At 49.3% G+C, this 27,248-nt stretch overlaps 1 protein-coding gene across 1 annotated transcript in view; it reads right to left on the reverse strand.

The window, feature by feature from the left end:
* The window catches only part of SLC25A42 (solute carrier family 25 member 42), a 133,837-nt gene that overhangs the window by 27,965 nt on the left and 78,624 nt on the right, over positions 1 to 27,248 (reverse strand). Inside the window, exons 4-5 of the mRNA XM_082243919.1 lie at positions 24,877 to 25,043; positions 19,453 to 19,569 (exon numbers count right to left, since the gene is read on the reverse strand). Of these exons, the coding sequence (XP_082100045.1) occupies positions 19,453 to 19,569; positions 24,877 to 25,043 (284 nt within the window). The remainder of the gene's footprint in view (positions 1 to 19,452; positions 19,570 to 24,876; positions 25,044 to 27,248) is intronic.

A 27,248-nucleotide genomic window follows, 5' to 3' on the forward strand; every position in this document is an offset into this window, starting at 1 on the left:
CTGAACCACATCCAAAGAATCGAAGGCAATCTCGAAGGTAATCTCTTTAGGGTGCTTAGGCTTAGGGCACAAGGAAGGCAACACAATGTATTCATTTGAACAAAGAGGGTGTGGAGGTTGGGTGTGATAAGAGGAGTAAATGAGTTAGTCTACCCTCATCCCTTTATAGGGTTTCCCTGTATATGCTTACAATGTATTCATTTAAATGGAAACCAGAGACAACCTTAGCAAGGAACGACTGGCAGGGACGAAGCACCACTTCACTTCATCTCCGTGAACCACAAAGTAAGGTGAACGACAAGACAAAGCTGCCAGCTCCGACACCCTATGTGCAGAAGAAAAGCCACCAAGAAGGCTACCCTTGGGACAATGAAAACAGAGGAATCTCGTGAATATTTTCCAATGGCGGTTACTGTAGAACCGACAGCACCAAGTTGAGATCCCACGAGGGCAATGGGGGAGTCAAGTGGCAAACCCCCTGAACAAAAGGTACGAACCAAAGATTGCATAGCCTAAGGACGTTGAAAGAAAACCGGCAAGGCCGAACCTGGCTCTTGATGGTACCCAAGGCCAGACGCTGCTCAACACCTTGTTGGAGGAAAGGCAAACTCAGAGTCACCGAAAAGGGGCGGGGGTGGACCCCAAGAGATTAAAACCCACAAAGTACGCTCCTCAAACGCGATGGTAAATCTTTCTAGAAGTAGATTTACTAGCTTGCAGCAGCGTGGGAAACACAGCATCAGACAACCCTCTATCCTTCAGCATCAGGCTTCCAACAGCCAAGCTGTTAAGCCAGCGACTGTAAAGTCAAGATGGAAGATATGCCCTTGAGCCAACAGATTTCCTCTAAGAAGAAGTCTCCAAAGAGCTTCGGCGGCCAACCGTATTAGATCTGCATACCAAGACCGGCGAGGCCAGTCTGGAGCCACTAGGACGGCCGTAATCCCTTCTGCCTCGGACCCATGCAGGAATCTTGGCAGAAGTTCAAGAAGAGGAAAGACGTATAGCAGACGATACTGGCCCCAAAGAACCCACCAGTCTGTGGCGTCAGCCAGAGGATTCCGAGACCGTGCCAGAAAACCTAAACACATTCCTAATAAAAGAAAAAATAAAAATAGATGGGACTTTAAATGCGGCGCATGATGCTGTGCACCTACATCCCTGATCATATGAATAAAAAGGGAGAGGGAACACATTGGGACTTTACATGATGTGTGTCGCTATACTGATTGGCAATTTATAACATATATATTTAACTGCCAAGGACAGGAAAATTATAAATGAAGCCAAATATTTATTGAAAAATCAATCATAAATAATCGACATTGGTAATACATATTGTACCCAGAGATAAAACATCATGGTAATGAAACGTACAAAAAGGTAAGTCACAGATTAGAAGCAAAAGGTATATACCATCGTTGGAGCCATGTAAAATAAAACGAAAAAACATAAAACCATAAGTCCATGAATTGGCTTATAGTCCACTAGCGTAGGAATAGACATCATAAGCTAATTGGGGGAAAAGAAAAAAAGTAGTATGTGTAACACATAACATGAATGGTACGATTGCATCTCTAATGCTCGACGCGTTTCATAACAATTGTCACTTCCTCAGGAGCAGTGCAACCGATGTATAGTTCAACTCAACAATCTTGGCGCATGTGTGAGGGGGCCATGTTGGGAGCAACCCGTCAATGATGGATACAGAAAGCTGTAAACAGGTGACAAGGTGCTAGTCATTTGACTACTATGGCACAGCTTCTCTACAGATATAGTTAATAAATATATAATAATATAATGGTATATATGTAAATAAACTAAAAAGGGGGGCCTAGCGTTGTACATGTTGGTTAGTACATAATCTGGTAAAATTGTTGTAGACAGCTCATAGCTTTAGAAATCCCCAGGGAAGTTTAGGGTGGCAGAAATAGTCGCCCAGTGCAGTGAGGAAAAAAAACGAAGAAAGCAAAGGTGCAAACAAGCTGGTGACTGTGAAAATGAGCCCAAAGCCCAAAAGGAATGGGGTAGCAAGATATCATATCGTGTGGACGCAGTGAAGGAGATGGTAAAAAGAAAAGAGGGAGAGGGATGGTGAAAAAAATATACATGTATATATGTGGAATAGAATGTGTGTTACTACATTGGTAAGATTACCTAACATAATCCAAGACGTAGTGGTGAACGGGGGAATGATGAAATGATGCAAGCAAATGCAGTCTGCAAGAGGGTATTGGTAGTGCTCCTTACACAAGGACAGGGTGGCTCCTAACGTCATGCAAGGGTATTTCATGAGGAAGGGAGCACCAAGCGGTAAGCAGCCAGCTTGCCAGGTGGATCTTCCTGTTGAGACGAGAGATCAAACACCTCTGGAGGAAAACGTCCAGTATATCGATCAGTAGTCTGGATCCTTCCAGAGTTCAGACCCCCTGAGCAAAATCTGTGCCAAAAAACACCACCCCACTCAGATAGGCTGGCATCCGTGGTGACCACCGTCCAGTACAGGGGAAGGAAGATTTTCCCTGTCGAAGTGCTGGAGAGCAAAGCCATCGAATCAGAGACCCTCTCGTACCCCGGCTCAACAGGATCAAATTATATAGAGACTCTGGATTCTTGCACTACATGACAAGAATCTCGCTTTGCAGAGGTCTCGTGAGGAACTGTACAAATGGAACTGCCTCGAAGGTAGACACCATCAGACCCACCACCAGCATGCCAGTCCTGAAAGACTGCTGGACAACAGGAGCCGAATTCATACTGCAGATTTTGAGGCTTGTCCTGTGTAAGGAAAACCCTGCCTGAGGCCAAGTCCAGAGCAGACCCAGATAGTCCAACTAGGTGGACAGAACGAGAACCAATACCTGGAAATTTAATTTTCAACAGAATTCCTGCAGAGTCCGCACAGTAATCTCCCAGTTGTCAGTCAGAGCAGTCAAAGACTCTGCTCGCAGAAGAAAGTCATCCAGGTACTCCAGTACCACAATCCCCCGCTGGCGCAACAATGCCAACACCGGGGCCAACACTTTATGAAGACCTGAGGAGCCAATGCAAGACATCTTGATAATTCTGCTCGCCCACGGCAAGCGTAGGAGACGCGGATGACCGACATATATTAGAATATGAAGGTAAGCGTCCTTGATATCGGTAGAGACCAGATATTTCCCCTGATGTTGGGATGCCACTACTGTACTAATGGACTCTATTCGGAACATCTGTACCCGCACAAGCGGTTCAGAGCTTTGAGGTCCAATATTGTACGTACCTCGCTTACCTTCCTTGGACATATAAACATGTTTGAATAAAACCCATGAAAAAAACATTCAGATTCTGAGACCGGAACAATCACCCCTTGTAGTAGCAAGTCTTGCAATGCCCCCGAAGAGACCTGGCAGGCAGTCTGGGATAAACGCAGGATGGAAGGCAAGAATATCTCTGTAAGATAAGGCTGAAACTCTATCTCGTAGCCGGACCAAAGCAGCTCATGGACCCACTTGTCTTGAATCAGGGAGGTCCACTGGTCTAGAAGGACCCGCTCTCGGCTTACCAGACCAGGTCCTATTGGAAGCTCCGGAGGAGGTCCTTGCAGACTTTGATCCCTTGTCTTGAAATCCTGCTTAATGATATAATCCAACAGGCGATCCCCCACAAAGGGAAGATCAGAAAAGGCCTTCTTTCAGCCATATGCTGCGCCGAAGGACCATTGCTGTCATAGACAGCCTAGAGACTAAGAGAGCCACATCCAGAGAGACATCACAGACGAACTGCAACCCCTGGACCAACTGGTCCGCCAGCTCGTCAAAGGCAGGGAGAAACAGTGCCCCCCACCCAGATCATGGCGCAAAACCCTGGGAAGCAAATGCTATGGTGAACACCACCCTAAAGACCGATCCGGCCACAGTAAACATGTGCTGGTCCAAAGTCCTTGCTCTCCTGGCAAAAGGATCTCTTAAAAACCTGAGACTCCTCCACCGGCATTAGGGTGGATTTATTCTGCCCGGAGACCGGAGAGTCCACCACAGGTGAAACTGCCAAATTATTCAAGAGACTCAGAAGGGATACCGTCTATCGAGACGCTTAGGCACCGCCATATAGTGTTTGGGATAACTCCACTGACTAGCGACAATTTTTTCACACTGGGCGGGAAAATCTTTGCCTCTTTAGAGGATCTGGAGGCACCAAGGGGACCAGGGCCTGTGGTGCAGCAGTAGCTGCATCCCCCATGTTTAAAATTTCCCGCAACTATACAATCAGTGCATCCACCAGCGCCTTTTCATGCGCATATGCGGAACACTCGAAGTGCGTGGATGCAAACCCAATAGGGTCGCTAAATATTTAGCTCACCCATAAAACATAAGCAGGGGAGGCCACCGAACTCAGTCCCGCAAGGAGACGCCGACCAAAGGTCCACAAAAAGACCACCTGTTAGACCCCGTGAAAAAGCAAGACAGTCGCCCTGTAGCGAGGACATAATAGGACATAGCCCCCTTGAGGTGGGGGGGGGGGGGGGCGCTCGCCGTGATGCAGACTCGAAGGCAGAGTACCCTCGCCCACACAACAATGGTTGCTACACTGTCACAAAAAATGAAGCGCTCCCACGGCACCACCAGGTTCAAGGGAGGAGTCAAGCTGACCATATGGCCCAGCAGGTCGCAGGCCGCACCCTTAATTGGAAAGAGTTGGAGGCTTCAGCTAAACATACTGCACCCAAAGCGCCCAGCCACCAGGACGCCATCCCCAGCAGAGCTGACCACCCATGGCAAGAGGGGGGTGGGGAATGCCAGTCAGTAGCCCTGTCAGCTTCAGCAGCTCGGACAGTTTGGCCAGCAGCTTGGACAGCTTGGTCGGTTAGCCGCAAGTAGGCCACAAAGCAGCGGCCTAAAGTTTTGGCCTGATCTGCCCACGTAAGGCGTGTACCCGTGGATAGTAAAACATCTGCTCCCCAGCTTGGTCAGCAGCTCGGACAGCTTGGTCCGTCAGCTGGTAGTAGGTCACGGCCTAAATATGTGGCCTGATCTGACCGTGTGAGGCGCGTACCCACATATTATAAACATCTGCTCCCCCAGCCCAACAACCGCCGCAGGGAGCCCAAAGGACATCCCTGCCCCAGTCACTAACCCCCAAAGATGCAGGGAACCTGCTCAAAAAGCTCCCTTCTGGAGCATGTGGCAAAGCCAGCTCCTACCGCACCCGGGGAGGGGGGTGTAGGTTGGGGGCTAAAAGACCCACAGTGACTATTTAGAAGGGCTGGGGGGGATGGGGAGGGAACCTGGCGGTCCGACCATCCCAGGGAGGGGTCCTCGTCCACCCCGAACCACCAAGGGAGAGGGGGGGGACACTACTTACCACACCTTGGAACCGGGCGAGCACCACTCCAGGCAGACCACCGCACCATCTTGGAATGGGGGCTGCGGGCCAGAGGCACGCTGCGACTCAGGTCGTGACCAGGGCTATGCGTCAACGTGAGGCGTTTATTCGCCGGCAGGCCCTCGTTCAGTGGGGCTGTGTCGTGGCCGACCTAGTGCGGAGCTGAGGTCGGGTCACACTCGCTGGCAGGACTGGGGAGACCATAAGGATCTAGGATATTCAGTCAGTCGCCCAGTCCAGTTGATTGCAGTTCTCACAGGAACAGAAAAAATGTAAAAGCAGCAAAAAATTCAATTTAAAAAGGAAAAAAATGCTAGGACCAGAGATCCCAGCAAGGAACTAGGTCCTTACTCGTGACTAGGCAGAAAAAAAAACTGAAGACTTATAGCAGGAAATGGGAGTATACCCCCTGGGACTGCCCTATAGGCGTAGTCAAATTTTTTTTCCTCCTAGTGTCCTACCCCTGTAGGGGGCAGAATAAACCAAGGGTCAAAATATATGTAGCGGTGTCCGTCAATGAACAAAAGAGAAATAGATTTTTTATGTGAACGCCTAGGAGTGAACTGGTTTTCTTCAGTAATTTGCCATACAATGTGATCTGATCCTCAAGTCCCAACCATAAACAAACACGACGTGCTTAAGCTAAGAACACACAAGCAATTCTAATTTCTCATGTCTTTATTGAAAACATTCACAGTGCTGGAGGAAAAGGTAAATGAAGCCACTGCTCTCCCAAAGAAAAAAAAACAACCAAAGCCAAATAGCACCTTGGACAAAATTGCAATGCTACTGGGAAAAGGTTTTGTGGACTGATGAAACAAAAGTTCAATTGTTCTGGAAGAATACTCAGAACTATGTATGGCACAAAATTGGCACAGGTTACCAACATCAAAATATCATCCCAATGTTGGGATGCAGGGAACATAATGATTTGGGCTTGTCTTGCTGCCTCAGGGCCTGAACCACTTGCCATCAGAGGGGTAAATACATATCCAATTTTAACAAAATATTCTCCAGAAGAATGTCAGGGTGGCTGTCCACCAGCTGAAGCTAAGCAGAAGCTGGGTGATGCAGCAGAACAATAACCCAAAGTAATGAAGTAAATCCACCACATACTGGCTTCAGAGAAACAAAATGCGCCTTTTGGACTGGCTTAGTCAGAGCCCCAACCTTAACCCCATAGAGATGCTGTGAAATGACCTCAAGAGAGCCATTCACAACAGACATCCTACAAATGTGTGAGCTGAAGCAGTTGTGTAAAGAGGAATGGTCAAAATGCTTGAACATTGTGCAGGTCTGATTTAGAGCTGCCAAAAGGAAGTTCAACCAGCTATTAACTCCAGGAGTGACTTTCTTTTTCCTCCAGGGTTGTAAATGTTTAATGGGTGTGTTCAAGAAAAAGACATGAGAAATTGTTTGCGTTTCATCAGCTTAAAGTGATTGTAAAGGAAAACTTTCTTTAAAAAAAAAAAAAAAAAAATGTCATACTTACCTGCTCTGTGCAGTGACTTTGCACAGAGCAGCCCTGATCTTCCTCTTCTCAGATCCCTTGCTGACGCTCTGGGCCCCTCCCCCTTGCCGAGTGCCTCCATAGCAAGCCCCTTGTTGTGGGGGCACTCGTGAGTGCTCACTGCGTCTATTAGACACAGAGCGCGGCTCAGCCCCACCACCCACACTGCCAATAGCTCCTGCATCTCAGCCAATCAGAGGAGATAGACCCGGAAGAGCCTTGGGTCTCATGCACATCGAAGGATCGGGCACAGGCAAGTATTAGAGGGTGGGGAGGGGGCTGCACACTGCACACAGCCTTTACAACCACTTTAAGCACATTGTGTTTGTCTATTGTGATTTGAGATGAGAATAAGATCACAGTTTATGCCAAATAACTGCAGAAAACCAGTTAATTTTAAGGTTTTTTTTCTTGCCACTGTAGATGGCTGTTTAAGAGGCCATCCAAACCCGCCTGCATTAGGCTGTGCTTAGCAGCAACAAAGCTTCAATATAAAGTATATATACGGTATCAATATACAGCTTCAAGGTAAGCAGTAGGAGTTTTCATCTGGTGAATTTGAAATGATTTATCTTATATTCATAAAAGGAAAATTATGTAAAAACTGAATTTTTGTAAAATCTTACCTGTAAAATTCCTTTCTCTGAGTCCTCCGACAGTCGCCGCCTCCTCTAAGTCCTCACTGATGGGTATTGTCTTCCTATCCGTAGGAAGAGCTAGGCATATAGACTTAGTCCAAAGACAAAAGGCATTAGCATATACACACCCACGGGGGCTGTCCCATCCGGTCAATACCCCCCCTGCATCACCACTCCCAACTCAGTTTGGTGGCATAGCAGTAGGTAATAAGAACCCCAAAAGAGGGGCGGGGGCGGCGACTGTCGGAGGACTCAGAGAAAGGAATTTTACAGGTAAGATTTTACAAAAATTCAGTTTTCTCTTACGTCCTCCGACAGTCGCTGCCTCCTCTAAGTCCTCACTGATGGGATGTCCCAAAGCAGTATAGACATGAGGGGTGGGAGACGCAACCGTAGAAAAGGCAACGTAGTACCCACATCAGAGAAAGGAACCTTACATGCACCGTAAGAGAACTGGGCAACAGAAAAAAAACAATGCTCAACAGGAGCAACAGCCCAGGAAAGCAAATGCCAACAGCCAGGGACCCAGAGAAAAAATTCAAGGGTCCATCATGGCACTGCCGCACTGAGAACTTTGCGGCCAAAAGAAGCATCAGCTGATGCCAGAACGTCTACTTTGTAGAACTTGGAAAAAGTGTGCACCGACGACCAAGTCGCCGCCTTGCACACCTGGGCCACCGAGGCCCGATGCCAATAGGCCCAAGATGCACTCAAAGACCTGGTAGAGTGCGCCTTAACAGGGAAGGGCTTAACGCGTTCCTTCAAGGCGTAAGCCTGCTCAATGGTCTGTCTGATCCATTTGGCAATAGTTGCTGCGGACGCAGCCATGCCCTTCCGAGGTCCCTCAGGAAGGACAAAGAGGGAATCAGTCCTCCGAAAGGATTTCGTAGAAAACAGGTAAACCCTGATCGCCCTGACAACATCCAAGGAATGCAAAGCAATCTCCTTTGGATGATTAGGCTTCTTACAAAGCGAAGGCAGAACAAAGTCCTCATTAAGGTGAAATTCAGAGATCACCTTGGGAAGGAAGGATGGGGGTGGACGCAAAACCACCTTATCCTTGTGAATGATCAAGTAAGGGGAGCGGCAAGACAACGCCGCCAGCTCCGACACCCTGCGAGCCGAAGTGATCGCCACTAAAAAGGCAACCTTCTTAGACAGCAGAGGCAGCGATATCTCCCTGATGTTTTCAAAGGGAGCACGCTGTAATGCGGACAGAACCAAGTTCAAGTCCCATGGAGGTAAAGGCTCCTTCCTGGGAGGAGCCAGATGCCGCACACCTTGAATGAAGGTGCGCACCAAAGAATGAGACGCCAAAGGGCGTTGGAAAAGAACAGCCAGTGCAGACACCTGGCCCTTTATTGTGGCCAGCGCCAGGCGCTGATCCACTCCAGACTGGAGAAAAGCCAAAATTCTTGACACCGAGTAAGAACGAGGGGAGAACCCCCTGGACTCACACCAGGCGAAATAGGCTTTCCAGGTACGGTAATAAATCTTACCAGAGGAGGATTTTCTAGCCTTGATCAGGGTAGGAATAACCTCAGGAGATAAACCCTTGTCCTTCCAAGACCTGGGTCTCAACAGCCAGGCCGTTAAAGCCAGCGACTGTGAAGCAGGATGGAAGATCGGACCTTGAGACAGGAGATCTTCCCGCAGAGGCAGACGCCATGGAGGCGCCACTGCCAGGTGAACAACATCGGCGTACCAAGACCGGCGAGGCCAGTCTGGCGCCACCAGAATCACTATGTGCGGCTCCGAGACCAATCTGCGAAGGAACCGGGATAGCAACTGAATCGGAGGAAAGGCGTACATCAGACGCCAAGGGGCCACCAACGCATCAGAGGCGTCCACCAACGGATCGCGCGTTCTTGCCACGAACCTCCCCACCTTTCGATTTAGCCGGGATGCCAACAGATCAACGTCTGGGGATCCCCACTTCGCACACAGCATCTGAAAGACCTCCGGGTGTAGGGACCATTCCCCCTGGTCCAGGGTCTGGCGGCTCAGATAGTCTGCCTGCCAATTCTCCACACCCGGAATGTGAACTGCCGAAATCGCCGGGACAGGAGTCTCGGCCCAAGACAGAATGTCGGTCACCTCCCGGGCTGCTCGAGCACTCCTGGTGCCCCCCTGGTGGTTGATGTAAGCCACCGCGGTAGCATTGTCCGTCTGTACGCGGACATGCAGGCCCTGGAGACGGTCCGACCACTGGAAGAGACAGAGTTTTATCGCTCGTAATTCCAGCACATTTATCGGGAGGGAGGATTCCTCCTCCGACCAAGTGCCCTGGGCAGACAGGTTGCCCAGGACTCCACCCCAGCCCGACAGGCTGGCGTCCGTGGTAACCACCGTCCACACCAACGGGCGGAAGGACTTGCCTTCCGCCACCGACGGGGACTGGATCCACCACAGAAGAGCCAATCTGGTCTGGCGACTCAAGGAGACATCCAGATCCAAGGACTGAGGAAGTCTGTCCCACCTGGCCAGGATCTCCGTCTGGAGAGCCCGCGTGTGGAACTGGGCAAAGGGAATTGCCTCGAAGGCCGACACCATCAACCCAAGGCCCCGCATGCAGGTCCTGAGTGACGAGGACGGATTATCCCTGAGGGACCGGATTTCGTCCCGCAAAGTCCGGAGCTTGTCCTCCGGCAAGAATACCCTTGCCTGAGCAGAGTCCAGAACCATTCCCAGATAGGGAAGGCGAAGCGACGGAGACAACGTTGATTTTTGAGCGTTGATGGTCCACCCGAACTCCTGGTGCATCTGTACCGTGATGGACAGATCGTGCACAAGGTTCTGACTGGCACGCGATCTCAGAAGCAGATCGTCCAGGTACCCCAGGACCGCAATGCCCTGTGCCTGCAGCAGGCCCAGAACCGGTGCCAACACCTTGGTAAACACCCTGGTTGCCGAAGCGAGACCGAACGGTAACGCCACAAACTGGTAGTGGTCCTCTGCGATAGCGAACCGAAGGTACCGCTGATGACCCTCGAAAATGTGGATGTGCAGGTACGCATCCTTCAGATCTATCGAAGCTAGGAATACTCCTGGACTCAGGGAGGCCACTACCGAACGGAGAGACTCCATTCAAAACTTCGGAACACGCACGAAGCGGTTCAGTGCTTTCAGGTCCAGAATAGGACGCACTTTGCCCTCCTTCCTGGGCACAGTGAACAGATTGGAATAAAACCCCCGAAACCTGTCCCGATGAGGCACCGGGACAATCACCCCCTGAGCAAGCAGGTCCTGCACCGCTTGATGCAAGTCCTGCAAACGCCCCGGAAGCAGATGGAGATTGGAGGGAAAGAATCTGTCCGCCGGCCTGGAAAGGAATTCGATCTTGTAACCTGATCTAACGATTTCCTTGACCCACCTGTCCGAGATCCAGAGCAGCCAAGGCTGGAGGAAACCGCGCAAACGTCCCCCCCCCCCCCAGAAACGGGTGAGGGCGCCCCTTCAGGCAGAGGCGGAGTGTCCCGCCGAGCCGGCATTGCCGATCTTCTGCTTACCCACCCAGGGTTTCTTCTGGTTGCCCTGGGCCTTGAAGGGCTTGCCCTTGGATTGGTTCCGAAAGGCACGAAAGGACCCCTGATTTGATCTAGGCGCAGAACCCCGCTTGCCACGGAAAGACTTGTTCTTCGGGTTCTGGGGTAGCATAGTGCTCTTGCCCCCCGTGACGCCTTTTACCAAGGTATCCAACGCCTCGCCAAAAAGACGAGAGCCAGCATAGGGAAAATCAGCAACAGTTTTCCGCGAGGACTGGTCGGCCGACCAGCTCTTCAGCCATATCAGTCGCCGGTTAAGTACCGCGACACTCGAGAGGCGAGCCACCAAGGGGGCCTCATTCAGGGCTGCATCACACAGATACATGACTCCTTGGTGGATCTGGTCCACCATTTCCAGTCGTGCAGGCGGCACGTCATCAGACACTAGGTTGCTTCCAAGTATCTTAATCCAATCAGCCACCGCCTGAGCCACCATAACGGACGCGAAAACGGGTTTGAGCAACGAACCCGCCACCGTATAGGAATGGCGGGCTAGAGACTCCAACAGCCGGTCCGTGGGATCCCGGAAAACCGGGGTATCCTCAGTAGGAACCAAGGTAGCCTTGTTCAGCACGGCCACAGTGTGATCTACCTGTGGAGGCACACACCATCGCGATTCCGTAGCCGGCGCAAAAGGATAAAGCAATTTGAATCGACTAGGTACCAGGAATGGACGTTTTAACGTGCGCCACATCTCATTAACAGTGTTATGAAATTCAGCAGGGCAGGGAAAAACCTGCACAGACTTGCGGGCCCTGTGCGTCCCAAAAGAGGACACAACGCCCCGAGGACTGGGCTCGTCCTCCAAATGCAAGGTATCCTTAACCGAAATAATCAACTCATCCATGGTCGCCCGTTCTTCAGGTGACCCTGGGGAGGATGCATCAACACCCTCCACCTCAGCCTCCCCCTCAGACCCCGGGGGGGTCTAAGGATGAGCGGGACCCTGAAAAGGGCACGCTCGCAGCAGCAGCAGCCATATCCCCATCTGAATCAGAAGAGAGAGACAGCCTGGGCCGTTTTCTCGCAGCCCGTTCAGACATCAGCATTTCCATATTTGCCACTAAAGTCGCAACCACAGCAGCTAGATCAGGTCACAGCGGGGCCACAGGAGAACTGGGGCCCCCCACTAAAGCTGGAGGAAACTTGCTTTCCTGAGAATCCATGGCTCAAGATAATAAAAAAACTACCGTGCAAAAAAGTAGTGTAATGTCCCCTTAAATAGCGCTGCGGAGTGCGCAGCCCACCGCTACTGTCACAGCTATGCAGACCCCCAAAAGGAGAAAGAAACTGAGCCAGAAGCAGTATACAGAAGACAGAGAGATAAACTGCAGAGCCCGCAGATCCTTGCTGCCTGAGAGGAAAAGGAAATGCTGCTGGAGGGGGCTGGCTATAAGCCAGACCTCAGGGAAAATGGCTGCCCCATAGGGATGCATAGGAGGCTACGCCAAGATGGCTGCCGTCATGCGGCCGAACCGATCGTTCCACCGCCCACAAAATGGCGTCGGATGGCGCCAAAATGACCTGTATACTCGCCCCAGAGGGGCCATACACATGTGCATAGTAAAAACATGGCGGACCGCACGAATTTACCCCCGCAGCGGTCGCCGCACAACACAAGTCTGTACCCCCAAACATGCACCTAGGTGACACAGGGACAGGGACCCCCGGCAAACATACAGATCTGCACAAAGCGAACCCCGCAGGGATCGCACAGGGAGTCACACAGGCACAGACATGGGGACACACAGCAACACAGACTGCCACCCCAGGCGGAGGCCCCACACAGAAAGTACTTACCTGTACCCGATGGCGTGGGGAGCCTCCATGCACGGATAAACCTCTGTCCTCATCTGACAGGGAGTGCCATGAGCCAGGGACATGACGCTGCAGCAGCGCAGACGAGTCCTGTGAGGTAGCCACCTCACGGCTGCATCCCTGCAGCGAACAGGGATGGGTCGTTGTTAATGCCAGGGCGAACCATAGCTGAACGCTCGATGGCGGGCTGGGGGTCCATCTGACCCTCTGTGCCCTGGAGAACCAGGGCGGCCAGTCCGAATCCCAGCACCGCATGATCCATCTTCATCCGAAGAATAAACTAACACTAAAGCTGACAAAATAAACAGCTAGTAAAATGAGAGAAAAAAACTGACATTTTAAAAGAAAATCAAATAAAAGATTTAGGAAGGCTGAGACTGAAGCCCCAGCACAAGGTAGCCTGACTATTCCTGACGCTAGGCAAATTAAAACTGAGTTGGGAGTGGTGATGCAAGGGGGGTATTGACCGGATGGGACAGCCCCCGTGGGTGTGTATATGCTAATGCCTTTTGTCTTTGGACTAAGTCTATATGCCTAGCTATTCCTACGGATAGGAAGACAATACCCATCAGTGAGGACTTCGAGGAGGCGGCGACTGTCGGAGGACGTAAGAGAAATAAGATTTTTGTAAGATCTTACCGTAAAATCTTTTTCTCTGATGTCTCCTTGAGTTGAGTGGTTATGCTGCCACCTGCAGGAGTAGTCTAGGCAGTACGTTAGTACAAAACTTTTAATATATACACGCCCACGGGGCTGTCCCTCCAGGCATAACCCCCACTGTCACAGCCCAGCAGTTTAGTTGCAAGCAGTGAAGACATAAGAACCATCCCCATACACAGGGGCGGGTGCTGCCTCTGTCGATGGACATCAGAGAAAAATATTTTACGGCAAGATCTTACAAAAATCGTATTTTTCTCTATCGTCCATCGACAGACGCAGCCTCATCTCCATGAGCAAAGTGGGACGTCCCAAAGCAGTATAGGCATGAGGGGTGGGAAAAACGCAACCAGACAGTAACATCAACTTCAAGAGGCTAAACCTAGCCAACCAGGCAACATGGAGCTCAACCAAAAACAGGAGCTCACCCAGGTAAAAGACCCTGAAGAGAATACAAAAAAACATTCTCTTATGAAACAGCAGCCTGCAAAACCTTGCAGCCAAAAGAGGCATCCGAAGATGCAAACAAATCCATCTTGTAGAATTTGGTAAAGGTGTGCACAGACGACCAATTCGCTGCCCTACAAACTTGTACAACAGAGGCCTGATGGCGAAAAGCCCAAGAGGCAGCACTCAGCGCTCTAGTAGAATGTGCCTTCACAGGGAAAGGAGGAACCTGACCCTTGATTGAATAAGCCTGAACAACCGTCTGCCTGATCCATCTCGAAATGGTCACACTGGACACAGCCAAACCTTGTCGAGGACCGTCCGGAAGGATAAAGAGTCCAACTTCCTGAAGGACTCTGTAACCACCAGATAAACCCTTATCGCCCGAACCACATCCAGAGAGTGCAAGGCAACTTCTTCATGATGTTTAGGCTTAGGACATAAGGAATGCAACACAATGTCTTTATTCCGATGAAAATCCGACACCACCTTAGAAAGAAAGGACGGATTAGGTCGGAGGATCACTTTATCCCTGTGGACCACCAAATAAGGCGGACAGGACAGCGCCACCAACTCAGACTCTGCGAGCAGAAGTAATAGCCACTAGGAAGGCAACCTTCTACGACAAGGAAAGCAGAGAAATCTCCCTAATATTCTCAAAAGGAGACTTCTGAAGAACAGACAACACCAGATTGAAATCCCACGGAGGTAACTGGGATCTCCGCGGAGGAGCCAGATGACGCACCCCGTCAAACAAACTATGAGTAGCTAACAGACGTTGGAAGTAAAGAGCCAAGGCTGACACCTGGCTCTTGATAGTGCCCAACGCCATGCGCTGCTCAACCCCTTCTTGTACAAATACCAAAACCCTAGCTATAGAGAACAAGCGAGGGTGCAGCTGCAGCGATTCCCACCATGCAATGTATGATTTCTATGTACGATGATAGATCTTCCTAGATGTCGACTTTCTGACCTTCAAAAAGGGAAGGAATCACCGAATCAGAGAGATCTCTATCCCTCAACACCTTGCTTTCAACAGCTGCCGTTAAAGCCAGCAACCGTAAAGCAGGATGGAAGATCGGTCCTTGAGATAGTAGATCTTCCCGCAGAGGAAGACGACATGGAGGATCCACAACCATTTTTACCAGTTCTGCATACCAGGACCGCCGAGGCCAGTCTGGTGTCCCCAGAATGACTGGAGTGCCTTTCATTGCCACCCGGCAAAGAAACCTCGGCAGGAGAATGAGCGGAGGGAAGGCATAGATCAGGCGATACTGACTCCAAGGAGCCACCAGAGCGTCTGTGACGTCGGCCAGAGGATCCCGGGACCTGGCCACAAACCTCTGAACTTTCCTGTTGAGGCGAGATGCAAACAGATCAACCTAGAGTCCCCCACCAGGCACACAGGAAATGAAACCCCTCCGGATGAAGGGACCATTCCCCTTGATCCAACACCTGATGACTCAGGTAATTCACCTGCCAATTCTCCACCCCCGGGATGTGGATTGCGGAGAGAGTCGGAACATTGTGTTCTGCCCACACCAGAATCTCGGCCACCTTCTTGGCCGCCAGGGCACTCCTGGTGCCCCCTTGGTGATTGATGCAAGCCACGGAGGTGGCATTGTCTGACTGAACCCGAACTGGAGAGCTGCATAGCCGACCTTTTTCTTGCACCCCGGAGGCACGAAAAAAATGTTTATGAGCAGAAAAGGAGGGACCCTGCTTAGAACAGGGTGTCTTACCCTTGGAGGATTGAGGAAGAAGAGTACTCTTCCCGCCAGTCAGGCCCTTTATTAACACATCCAATGATTCGCCAAACAACCGTTCTCCCAGGAAGGGGAGATCAGTCAGGGCTTTCTTAGAAGCTTGGTCAGCAGACCAGCTCTTCAACCAAACCATGCATCTTAAAACAATGCCTACGGCCGACACCCTTGCCACCAGGAGAGCCGCATCCAAAGACGCATCACACAGGAACACCAGGGCCTGGATCACCTGGTCCAACAGTTCCAGCTGTTCCGGAGGAACAGTCTCGGGGTCCAAAGTCTCCCGAAAACCCATTCCGTCACCGTCTGTGAGACTAACACAGACACAAATAACGTTTTTTTTTTTTTTTTTTTTTTTTAATGGAACCCGCCAGCACGTGAAGATGGCGGGAAAGGGATTACACCCGCCTGCACTGGATCCATAAAAACCAGGGAATCCTCCACAGGAGACCTTTTCAGCAAAAGGGTACCGGCGTTTATAGCGTTTTGGCACCACTAAAATGTGCTTAACATGCCGCTATTGGTCATTCACAATATTGTGAAAAGTGTTGGGACAAGGGAAAACCCTATCAGCTTTTGGAGACTTCTGAGAGCCAAACGCCACCCGCATCCCTGCCGGCTTGGGCTCATCAGCCAATTTTAAAGTATCCCGTACTGAAAGAATCAGGGCTTTCACTAATGCGCATTTCCGTGCTGTAGCTGAAGACGACAGGTCCTCTTCACCATCTGACTGCAAGAACTGCGATCGCTCGGGTAAGGGGGCATCCGGGGCGACCCCATCAGCCTCTGAATCAGAGGACACCTCCAAAGATGGAGAAGGCATCGGTCGTTTTCGGCTATCAACCTTTTTCATGACTCAATCAACTTTAGTCGCCAGGCTTTCCAGGACTGCTGAAATCGAGGCCAGCGACTGCGATCCAGACTGTCCGGGAGTCGCACAGAGTGGGTCTGAGAGTGATTGCACAGTTTGGGACTCCATATTGCAATTTGAAAAAAACTGAGTACTGTCGCTTTAAGAGCACCGACTGCGGTATTCACCACAGATTGCAGAAGTCTGCAGGGAACCCCTTTAAACTAAACTGCCAGCAGAAAGTGCAAGAAAATGCCCACAGGGACCCCCAAGTACTGTACCACATCAAACTGTCCTCCTCATTCTTCCAGCAGCATGAAGAGAGACAGGAAGTGACCTCGGCCAGTAGCAGGAAACAAATGGACAGGAAGTGATGTCGCTTGAGGAAGCCACACTGCCCAGCATAGCACAAAGGGCTAAACAGAGATGGATTCCCATACATATCAAAAGGAAGCTACAAGGAAAATGGCTGCCCCATAAAAGTATATGGGGAAAAATTCACATTGCCTACACTTAAGGCGCCCACGGTGAGCCATGCTGCTAGGGACTGACACACGGAGGCCTCATGAACTAAACAGGAACCAGCAAGCCCAAGGTACCATGTCACCAACCCCCCCCCCCCAGGGCGCCAGGTACTCCAGATGCACAGCCACCGTAGGGACAGGGAAGGGGGGAGGTTAGGACACACAGACCAGGCACTGGGCAGGCCTGGGAGATCTTTTGGGGAGGCAAAATTCCCATTATCCCCAGGATAGGGTCCACATCCCCTCAGAGGCCAGCAGGGGCAAGGGGGGCACATTTATTCACCATACCATGGACCGGGTGGGCTCCGCTCCAGGCAGACTGCCTCCCACCCGAAGTGGGGGTGCTGCCAGCTGAGGGGCACGTTGCGTTCCAGGTCGTCGCGTCCCAGCGAGGCATCCGCTCGCAGGCTCGTCCCCATCTGGAAAAGGGGCACCGTCGTGGCTAGACCTAGGTCGGGACTATAACCTGTTCACACTCGTAAGCCAGACTGGGGGGACCATAAGGATGTAGATTATCCAGTGCGAAGCCCCAGCCAGCATCGTTGCGTATAGATCAACAGGAAAATTCTTCCCTGAACACTAGCTAGCAACTGAGTAAAGAGAAATAAAAAGAAAATATTCTGAAAAGAATAAAAAAAACTGAGACCGGAGTCCGGCTGTGGTAGTGGGGGTTATGCCTGGAGGGACAGCCTATGGGTGTGTATATGTTAAAGGTTTTGTACTAACATACTTCCTAGACTACTCCTGCAGGTGGCAGCAATACCACTAAGCTCATGGAGATGAAGCTGCGTCTGTCGATGGATGATAGAGAAAAAGTGATTTTTAGGCTATTCATTTAACTTTAAGGGGTTTGAAGTATGGATTAAGCTCAGGCGTGTTTGGATACGAGTCCGAACCTGCCTAAGCTATCCTGCCTGGAAGCTTTTAAGCTCACAGCCAATCAGAGGCCACGCAGTCACATGTATACAAGCTTGAGCTCATTTCTGGTTGAGAGTATCACTGTACATGATGCTGCAATAACCTGCTTTGGCCTAAAACTAGCATTACTTCTTAAAGCCAGGCAGTAACAGCCTTGACTGTGATATGTAATAGCCAACACGGTGGGCTCCTTCTATAATACACAACCTAGCTGATAGGAATATACCAGCAACAGAAGCAGATATACAGTAGGTACACCTATCTGTTGAAAGCAAATAAGGTAAATCGCAGATGGCTTTGTGTATTTAAATACCTAACAGCGAGAAGCTGATCTATTAAGCAGGTTATTAATCTTCTGCACAATGACAGTAAAAGGAGAAGCTAAATGGTTACAAACAGATAGATCTCCAATCAATCAGTCATTTCACGCAAGAGCTCCAGAGTAAATTTGCAAACTCTGGGACTGTATACCTCAAAACCTGTTTAGTAGAGTTTTCCTGGAAGATTTGTTACTCATCTACTGAATGACACAATACAGCAGAAAGTTTTTAAGACATTTTTACTTTAACAAACTTATGCCATGTAATTTTTAAAGGCTAAGTTGACATTTTTTTTGGGAATCTGCAGAAAGAAAAATGTGCATTTATTGTTTGTTACCATATGAGCCTGGAAAGCATTGCAGCTGTGCAATTGCAGTAGATTACAGGTGCAATGCCTGGCTCCTGACTATTCTCAGCATAGGGCCCCTTTCACACATACAGACCGTTAATTTCATCATTTCAGTCAAGTCAAAATGGATGAAGTATTCATCAGTTTTTCATCCGTTTTTCGTCTTTTAGTCCGTTTTTTTTTTTTTTTTTTTTTTTTTTTTTACATCCACTACCAATGCAAAAACGGATGAAAAACTAACCGTTTGTCAGTTTACATCCGTTTTTTGTCCGATCCATTTTTTTTTTTTTAACGCAAGAGAAATAGGGCTTTCATCAGTTCAAAAAACGGATATAGACTGAAGCGGATAAAAACTGATGATCATCCGTTGTCATCAGTTTTTCCATTGGAATGCAATGATGTCCGTTTTTTCATCCGTCAACAGATGGAAGAAAAAAGGGCCAAACGGACCGTATGTGTGAAAGGGGCCTAACTGCCTGCCCATACCTCCTGAATGTCCAGTTACTGAAGAGCAGGAAGATCAATGAACTATGAGAGCATTAAACAGCGCCCTCACAGTTCTTTGAGAACTACAAGCCATCTGCTGCAATGGCAGACAGTAGTTGTATTTTATTCATTCACAGAACTCTGAATGAACAATTCAGCTGTGTTTGCTGGAACATGTTACACCCTAACTATGGGTGTAACATGCTCCGAAAGGTGAACTTATCCTTGAACGATCCTATTTGTAAGCAAACATTTTAACTTACATTTCCTTTTGTGTCACAGCCATGCGTGCACGAACAAGATCCAGTGGGTAGGTTAACATGGCAGCTGTCGTACCTGCAAGAGATCCTGCAAGGAGGCGAGGGATTGGGGTCAAAGTACTGTGGGAGAGAAAAAATAAATAAATAAATAAATAAAGTGCCAAGAATATAACAGAGGAGTTATAGAAACGAGAAAAGGTGGTGATCTGGAAGTTAACTTGAAGTTCTGTAGTCCAGCAGAGTAGAACTCTGGTCACACTGACCATGCTGCTTCAGATTTTAGTGCAGAGCAGGCTGTGCTGTCAACCTACACTAGAAAGTTAGGAGATTAATGGATTTCTGGCAGGATTAACAAATGTGGGAAAATGTGCAAAGGTGTACTCTATTTTTTTTTTTTTGCCCACATAATTTTTTTTTTAGCATAAAAGGTTGTGTAATGTTTTTCTTTATGATATATTATTAAAAGTTAAAACATACTGTATGTGATTCCATATTTGTTTGTATTGATTAGCAATTTAGAGGAGGACCCCCCCCCCCCAAAAGCATGACACTTCTGCTCTGACTGGGAGAGAACACGATTAAATAAAAGCTCTAACAAAATAAGTATAAGGCTCCATGCACACAGGGCGTCATAAAAACGTGCTCCAAAGCTGTTTACATAACGCCGGGAAACAGCAGCTGTAAAAACGTGCTTTCAGTAGCTTTTTCTACTAGCGTTATTGCACGTTTGGCCACAGTAGCTGTTAGCAGCGTTTTTTCTGCCTCCATTCAAAATCAATGGTTCCCTATGGGAGCCTATTGATTTGAATGGAAGTCACACCGCAGGTCGGATCAGGGTGATCCGACTTGCGGTGCGACCTGCACTGTGAGAATCTTGAGGGGGAACTCCACGCCAAAATGGGGAAAAAAACGGCGTGGGGTTCCCCCCCAGGTTCCAAACCAGGCCCTTCGGGTCTGGTATGGAATTTGAGCGTAGCCCCGCGCCGAAAAAACGGCGTGGGTCCCCCCCAAAATCCATACCAGACCCTTATCCGAGCATGCAGTCCGGCATGCCAGGAAAGGGGAGGGGGCGAGCGGCCCCACCCCCCCCCCCCTGGATCATACCAGGCCACACGCCCTCAACATGGGGGGGGGGGGTGTGGGTGCTTTGGGGCAGGGGGGGGCTCTGCACCCCGCACCTCAAAGCACCTTGCTCCCCATGATGAGGACAAGGGCCTCATCCCCACAACCCTGGCCGGTGGTTGTGGGGGGTCTGCGGGCAGGGGGCTCATCGGAATCTGGAAGCCCCCTTTAACAAGGGGGCCCCCCCAGATCCCGGACCCCCTCCCTATGTGAATGGGTATGGGGTACACTGTACCCCTACTCATTCACCCCATAAAATGCAGTGTATGGAAATAACGACAGGAGACGTTTTGGAAAATTTATTAAAAATCTTCATCCGGCTCTTGTCCTCTCCGGGGGTCTTCTGCTGTCTTCTCCTCTCCGAGGGTCTTCTGCTCTTTTGCTGTCCGCCCTTCTTGTCTTCTCCTCTCCGGGGGTCTTCTGCTGTCTTCTCCTCTCCGGGGGTCTTCTGCTGTCTTCTCCTCTCCGGGGGTCTTCTGCTCTTTTGCTGTCCGCCCTTCTTGTCTTCTCCTCTCCGGGGGTCTTCTGCTGTCTTCTCCTCTCCGAGGGTCTTCTGCTGTCCGCCCTTCTGCTGTCCAATCTTCTTGTCTTCTCCTCTCCGGTCTTCTGCTCTTTTGCTGTCGGCTGTCCTTCTTCCTCCGGTCCTCCTCCGATGACGTCTCCAGCGATTATGCCGGCCTCTGGTCTCTGCAGCTTATTATATAGCCATTAGGGGCGTGGCCGCCAGATGACGTCATCAGGAGACCACGCCCCCTTGTGTCACAGATTACGTCATCTGTGACACAAGGGGGCGTGGTCTCCCGATGACATCATCTGGCGGCCACGCCCCTAATGGCTATATAATAAGCTGCAGAGACCAGAGGCCGGCATAATCGCTGGAGACGTCGTCGGAGGAGGACCGGAGGAAGAAGGACAGCCGACAGCAAAAGAGCAGAAGACCGGAGAGGAGAAGACAAGAAGATTGGACAGCAGAAGGGCGGACAGCAGAAGACCCTCGGAGAGGAGAAGACAGCAGAAGACCCCCGGAGAGGAGAAGACAAGAAGGGCGGACAGCAAAAGAGCAGAAGACCCCCGGAGAGGAGAAGACAGCAGAAGACCCCCGGAGAGGAGAAGACAGCAGAAAACCCCCGGAGAGGAGAAGACAGCAGAAAACCCCCGGAGAGGAGAAGACAGCAGAAGACCCCCGGAGAGGAGAAGACAAGAAGGGCGGACAGCAAAAGAGCAGAAGACCCTTGGAGAGGAGAAGACAGCAGAAGACCCCCGGAGAGGACAAGAGTCGGATGAAGATTTTTAATAAATTTTCCAAAACGTCTCCTGTCGTTATTTCCATACACTGCATTTTATGGGGTGAATGAGTAGGGGTACAGTGTACCCCATACCCATTCACATAGGGAGGGGGTCCGGGATCTGGGGGGCCCCCTTGTTAAAGGGGGCTTCCAGATTCCGATGAGCCCCCTGCCCGCAGACCCCCACAACCACCGGCCAGGGTTGTGGGGATGAGGCCCTTGTCCTCATCAACATGGGGGGCAAGGTGCTTTGAGGTGCGGGGTGCAGAGCCCCCCCCTGCCCCAAAGCACCCACACCCCCCCCATGTTGAGGGCGTGTGGCCTGGTATGATCCAGGGGGGGTGGGGCCGCTCGCTCGTCCCCTCCCCTTTCCTGGCATGCCGGACTGCATGCTCGGATAAGGGTCTGGTATGGATTTTGGGGGGGACCCCACGCCGTTTTTTCGGCGCGGGGCTACCCTCAAATTCCATAACAGACCCGAAGGGCCTGGTTTGGAACCTGGGGGGGAACCCCACGCCGTTTTTTTCCCCATTTTGGCGTGGAGTTCCCCCTCAAGATTCTCACAGTGCAGGTCGCACAGCAAGTCGGATCACCCTGATCCGACCTGCGGTGTGACTTCCATTCAAATCAATAGGCTCCCATAGGGAGCCATTGATTTTGAATGGAAGAAAAAAAACGTATAACGTGGCTTAACGCACGTTAAGCAACGTTATGGAGCCTTATGGAGCCTTTAGCAGCGTCAGACGTTTTTTGCAGCTTGACGCTGGAGCTCCTGAACCCACAGTTCCTGGGGTTTTTTTGGAGCTGTAAAACGCCTATGCCACTTGGAGCTCCTAAAAGCTCTATGTGTGCATGAGGTCATAGAATAACATGGATGGGCGTTCTGCAGCTGCAAAAAAAAAACGTCTGACGCTGCTAACAGCAGCTGTAAAAACGTCCAGTGTGCATGAGGCCTAAAAGAGTGAAGATTCAAAATAATACAGATGCTGAGTAGCGGCTCCTTCTGTTTTATGCTTGGTTATACTTGGCTATGGTATATTTAAAAAGGGAAGAGCAGGCTTGCTACAGCCTGTGAGCTTTTTTTGCCTCCAAAATAACTTTCAGATAACCCTTTACTTCAGAGCATTCAAGCAAGAAGACATCATGTGTTTTTTGTAGATCAGCCTGTGTATTAAATGAGGCATGTGACAAAGTTGAATAAAGTCCAGTGATAATCACTGTGTGATCTAACAGAAATGTTCCTGTTTACATTACACATGGTGAATTTGTAAGGCCTCATGCACACAAGACGTTTTGCAAACTAATAGCCTTTTCTCCTGGCAGCAGCACTTTGGCAGAAAATAAGTCTGATGCTTGTAAAAGTGTCTAAACTAAAGCTTTTAGGCGCATTTACAGGCATCAAGAGCTTGTGCGTTAATTCATCTCATTGGCCAGAATAATCATTTATTCTAGCTACTGAAATAAACAGTCAAGTGCTAAAAGCGCCTAGCATTCAGGCGCGTTTAGACGCATTTAGCAGCATCAAGCATTTTTTCTTCCAAAACTCTGCTACTCCTGATGCACTGGCCATGGGTTTTTTTTTTCCTGCTTCTAAAAGCTCCTGCCACTAAACACTGCTAAAAGTCTGTGTGCATGGACGCATAGGCTAACATGCAGGGGAGTTTGGAGGCAGGAAAAATAAACGTCTGACGCCCCTATAAGCAGCTGCAAAAATGCCCAAGGGTGCACGAGGCCTTACAGTCAGTAAGTCACATCTCTAATCTTTGCAAAACTTAAGCTAGCCATACATGGATCGAAAATTCAAATCATGTGTGGGTACCCTGGTTGTACAAAAGTCGATCTGTCAACTGAAGTTTTTCTGAAATATTAGTGCTGCCAGCTATAGCCAGTAACACTGATCATTGTGTTCTGACAATGGGGGAAGGCTCCTCATTGTGAGAGCACAATAGCTCAGCGGGAGTGAATCCTGCCTCCACCTCCAATGTGGGGATGGGGAAATTGGCACTTTTTTTTCCCTTTAACCCACTAGTTGAATTAAAAGAAAATGTATAACCTATGACCTGAACCTCCTCCCCAGTGATAATACTTATTGATTAGATAGAGTGGGTGGGTGAGGGAGGCGTGTGTGTAAGTTTTTAAATTGGGGTTTCATTATTTTTTTTACTATTTGTATACAATCCTTTTAGAGCCGGTTCACACTGGGGCGACCTGGTCGCCTGACAGGTCGCCTGCCATAGAGAAGCTGTGGACCCGTTCTAATAGGAGCGACACAAGTCGCTCCGACTTAGAAAAAGGGTCCGGAGCTTCTTTGGGGCGACCCGGAGCGACCTGCATAGACTTCAATGTTATGAAGGCTGTGCCGGCCGCTCCGAGGTCGCGGTGCGAGCAGCGCACCGCGACTTGTGAGGTCGCCCCGGCAAGTCGGATCGCTCTAATGTGAACCGCCTCTTATACAGATTGAAAACAAAACAGGACAAATAGGACAAAGGCTTCCCACAGTATTAGGAGTTAGTGAAAGAACTAATCAGAGTTCATATATTCCTGACTAAAAACAGTGCTACTACTAATAGAAATAGTAATAAGAAAAAGAATATATGCAAACCCCTTTACTTTCCCTTTAATAGAGGTCTGCAGAGAGCAGAAAAACAGTGTAATACTCCCAGGCAAGGACTTCCACAGAGCCTGAAAATGATCCAGTAAATGCCATGCCAGCATGACTAGGATCATGTATAAAAATACTAGGCAGTTCTGGTTGATCATGGTTATGTTTAGCATGCAAGCAAGGAGAGGACATGCCTTACAATGATCGTCTTGCTAACAATCTACCAACAGTGGCAGAGGTGAGAACAAGAAACCAATTATAGAACCACAAAGCAGATGCTTGGAATTTGGCTCAGAACCATAACTAAACCACACAACGCAGCAGAAAACTGTGATCATGTCCTTTGAATGAAGTGCATAGGGAAACACCAATTTACAGAACACATTAAGTATTTTGTCAAAACAGAAAAATACTTACGCTCCTTGAAAGCCATAGTAGCTTCCAAGCAATTTTTTGTACTGTTCGTGTGCGCAAAACTGAATGGCTGCATATGGGATAACCCGCACCATGGTTGCAGAATTGCCCCTCCATAGGCTCAGGAAACCATCATTGAGGTAGGTGCGGTAGATTAACTTGTAAGCTTCCTGGAGGGAAAAAAATATTAAAGTTTAACAACCACCCTGATATATATATATATTTTTTTTTAAATTCTTTAGACAGAAATAAGACAGGAATAAACAGTTAGTCACATAGCGCAATTGTCAGTACAGCCATGTACAGCAGATACATAAAATACCACAATGTATTAAGTCCCTGCAACTTGGATCAGAATCCACTCTAAGGGTGCATTCACTACAATGTTCGTCCCTGCGAAGGCCATGTTTACCCACACAGGGATGCACAGGTGTTCTGTGCATCTGTGTAGGCAGTCACATTGATGTCAATGCCCTGACACAATTGCTACTCCCAATCTGACATCTGGATGGGTGCTGGTACACGGCCCTGAACACACACTGTCTGCGTTTGGGGCCATGTACTCACACAGATGTCACATTGAGAACAGTGCATCCCATGACATCAATCAAACTGCCTAAACGGAGATGCACAGAACACCTGTGCATCCCCATGTAGGTAAACGCAGCTCTCACAGGGGTGTAAGCTGTAGTACACCCCACGTAAATGAGGCCTTCACACAAAATCCAAGCCCCGCTGTTAAAACGGCAAGCAAGCAGGCTCTTTATTGCAAGAGAGACATGCAGTGAAGCCTCGCAATCTTCTCTGGAATAAACACTGAGTTGCGCAAGCTGTGCCGGGATGACCACACTCCCGTGCATGCGTAGGATTGACATCACAATTCAACAGCCACCGAAGGCACCTGCAGCCTGGCACCTGGCACCAGGAAGAAACCAGGTAGAACTTGCCAGTGAGGGACATTGCATCATTGAAAGAGAGAAGTTCTGCTCCCTTTAGTTCCGCATTAACTATGAGGCAGAATTTATGAACTATGCATCTACTGGATTTTACTGTACGGTATGTTTTTCTGTTTCTTTATATTGACATATATATTACACTTGATCATCTACACAAGACCTCCACCATTTTTATTCCTTATTAATAATCTTTTTTATTAAGGAACTTTCTCAGAAGATGTGAAATCTCTTCAAGACGTTAATGCTAGGGGCCTCTGCAACACAACGCTGATGGGATTTTTAAAATACTTCCCTGACAATTTAAATCAACCATCCTACACAAAGTCCACCCATAGGCACATAAGTTTGGTTTCCCCAATACACTGCATGCGACCACTATCCAGGATAAAGGTCTGCCTGGAGACAGACAGACATTCTCAACAAGTGCAACCTACCCAGATGTGTGTAATCTGCACTTTTATTTTCCACCAACATATTACTTAGCTTGACTACCTCCATACAAGAGTGATGGCCTATTCACGAGGCGATTGGCTCTGTGCCCAGTGCAGGGCTGTCTTTTACCAGCACGGAATGAACAGATGCATCCTTGTGCTAGTTTCCCATTGAGGTCTACTGGGACACACTGCTGCACAGACATAGCCCATGTGCCAATATGACATGCGGGTGCGAGTCCCCGAATGCAAACAGGGTGAGTTTGGGGACCTGCACCATATTGGAACATAGCAGCTGTTTCTGTGCAGTCCCATGTCCCAATAGAAAACAATTAGACGCCTGCACAGGGATGCACACAACAGACGGCATGGCAAAGAGCATGAAGCCGATTGCCCCCTGTGAGCAGGGCCAAAAACTACACAAAATTGGTCTCTCCAGTCTTTTCCCACTGTCCTTGTTTTCTTTTTCACGCTCTAATTATTTTTCCCCCTGAGAGCAAAAACCAAAGTGGTTGTAAAGGCAGAAGCCCCTCTAATACTTACCTGAGCCCCATCTCTATCCAGTAATGTGCACAAGTGCCTCAGCTGTCCAGGACTCTCCCTCCTGATTGGCTGAGAAACTGCAGTGGCGCAATTGGCCCCCGTTGCTGTCAAACTCGGTTACCCAATCAGGAGAGAGAGAGGAGGGGGGCCGAACCGCAGTTCTGTGTCTGAATGGATACATAGAGATTCAGCTCGCCTCGAATGCCACCAAAGCAAGCTGCTTGCTGTGGGGGCACTCAACAGGAGGGAGGGGCCAGGAGCACTGAAGAGGAACCAGAGAAAAAGAGGATCCAGGCTGCTCTGTGCAAAAGCAACTGCACAGTAAGTATAACATGTTTGTTCTTTTAAAAGAAAAAAAAAAAAAAAAAAAAAAACATACTTTACAATCACTTTAAATGATCTAAGCAGAAATGACTATTCAGTCTATGTCTATGTTATGTATTTT

Source organism: Pelophylax lessonae (assembly GCF_965119305.1).
Source record: "Pelophylax lessonae genome assembly, chromosome: 1".
Lineage (NCBI taxonomy): Eukaryota > Metazoa > Chordata > Amphibia > Anura > Ranidae > Pelophylax > Pelophylax lessonae.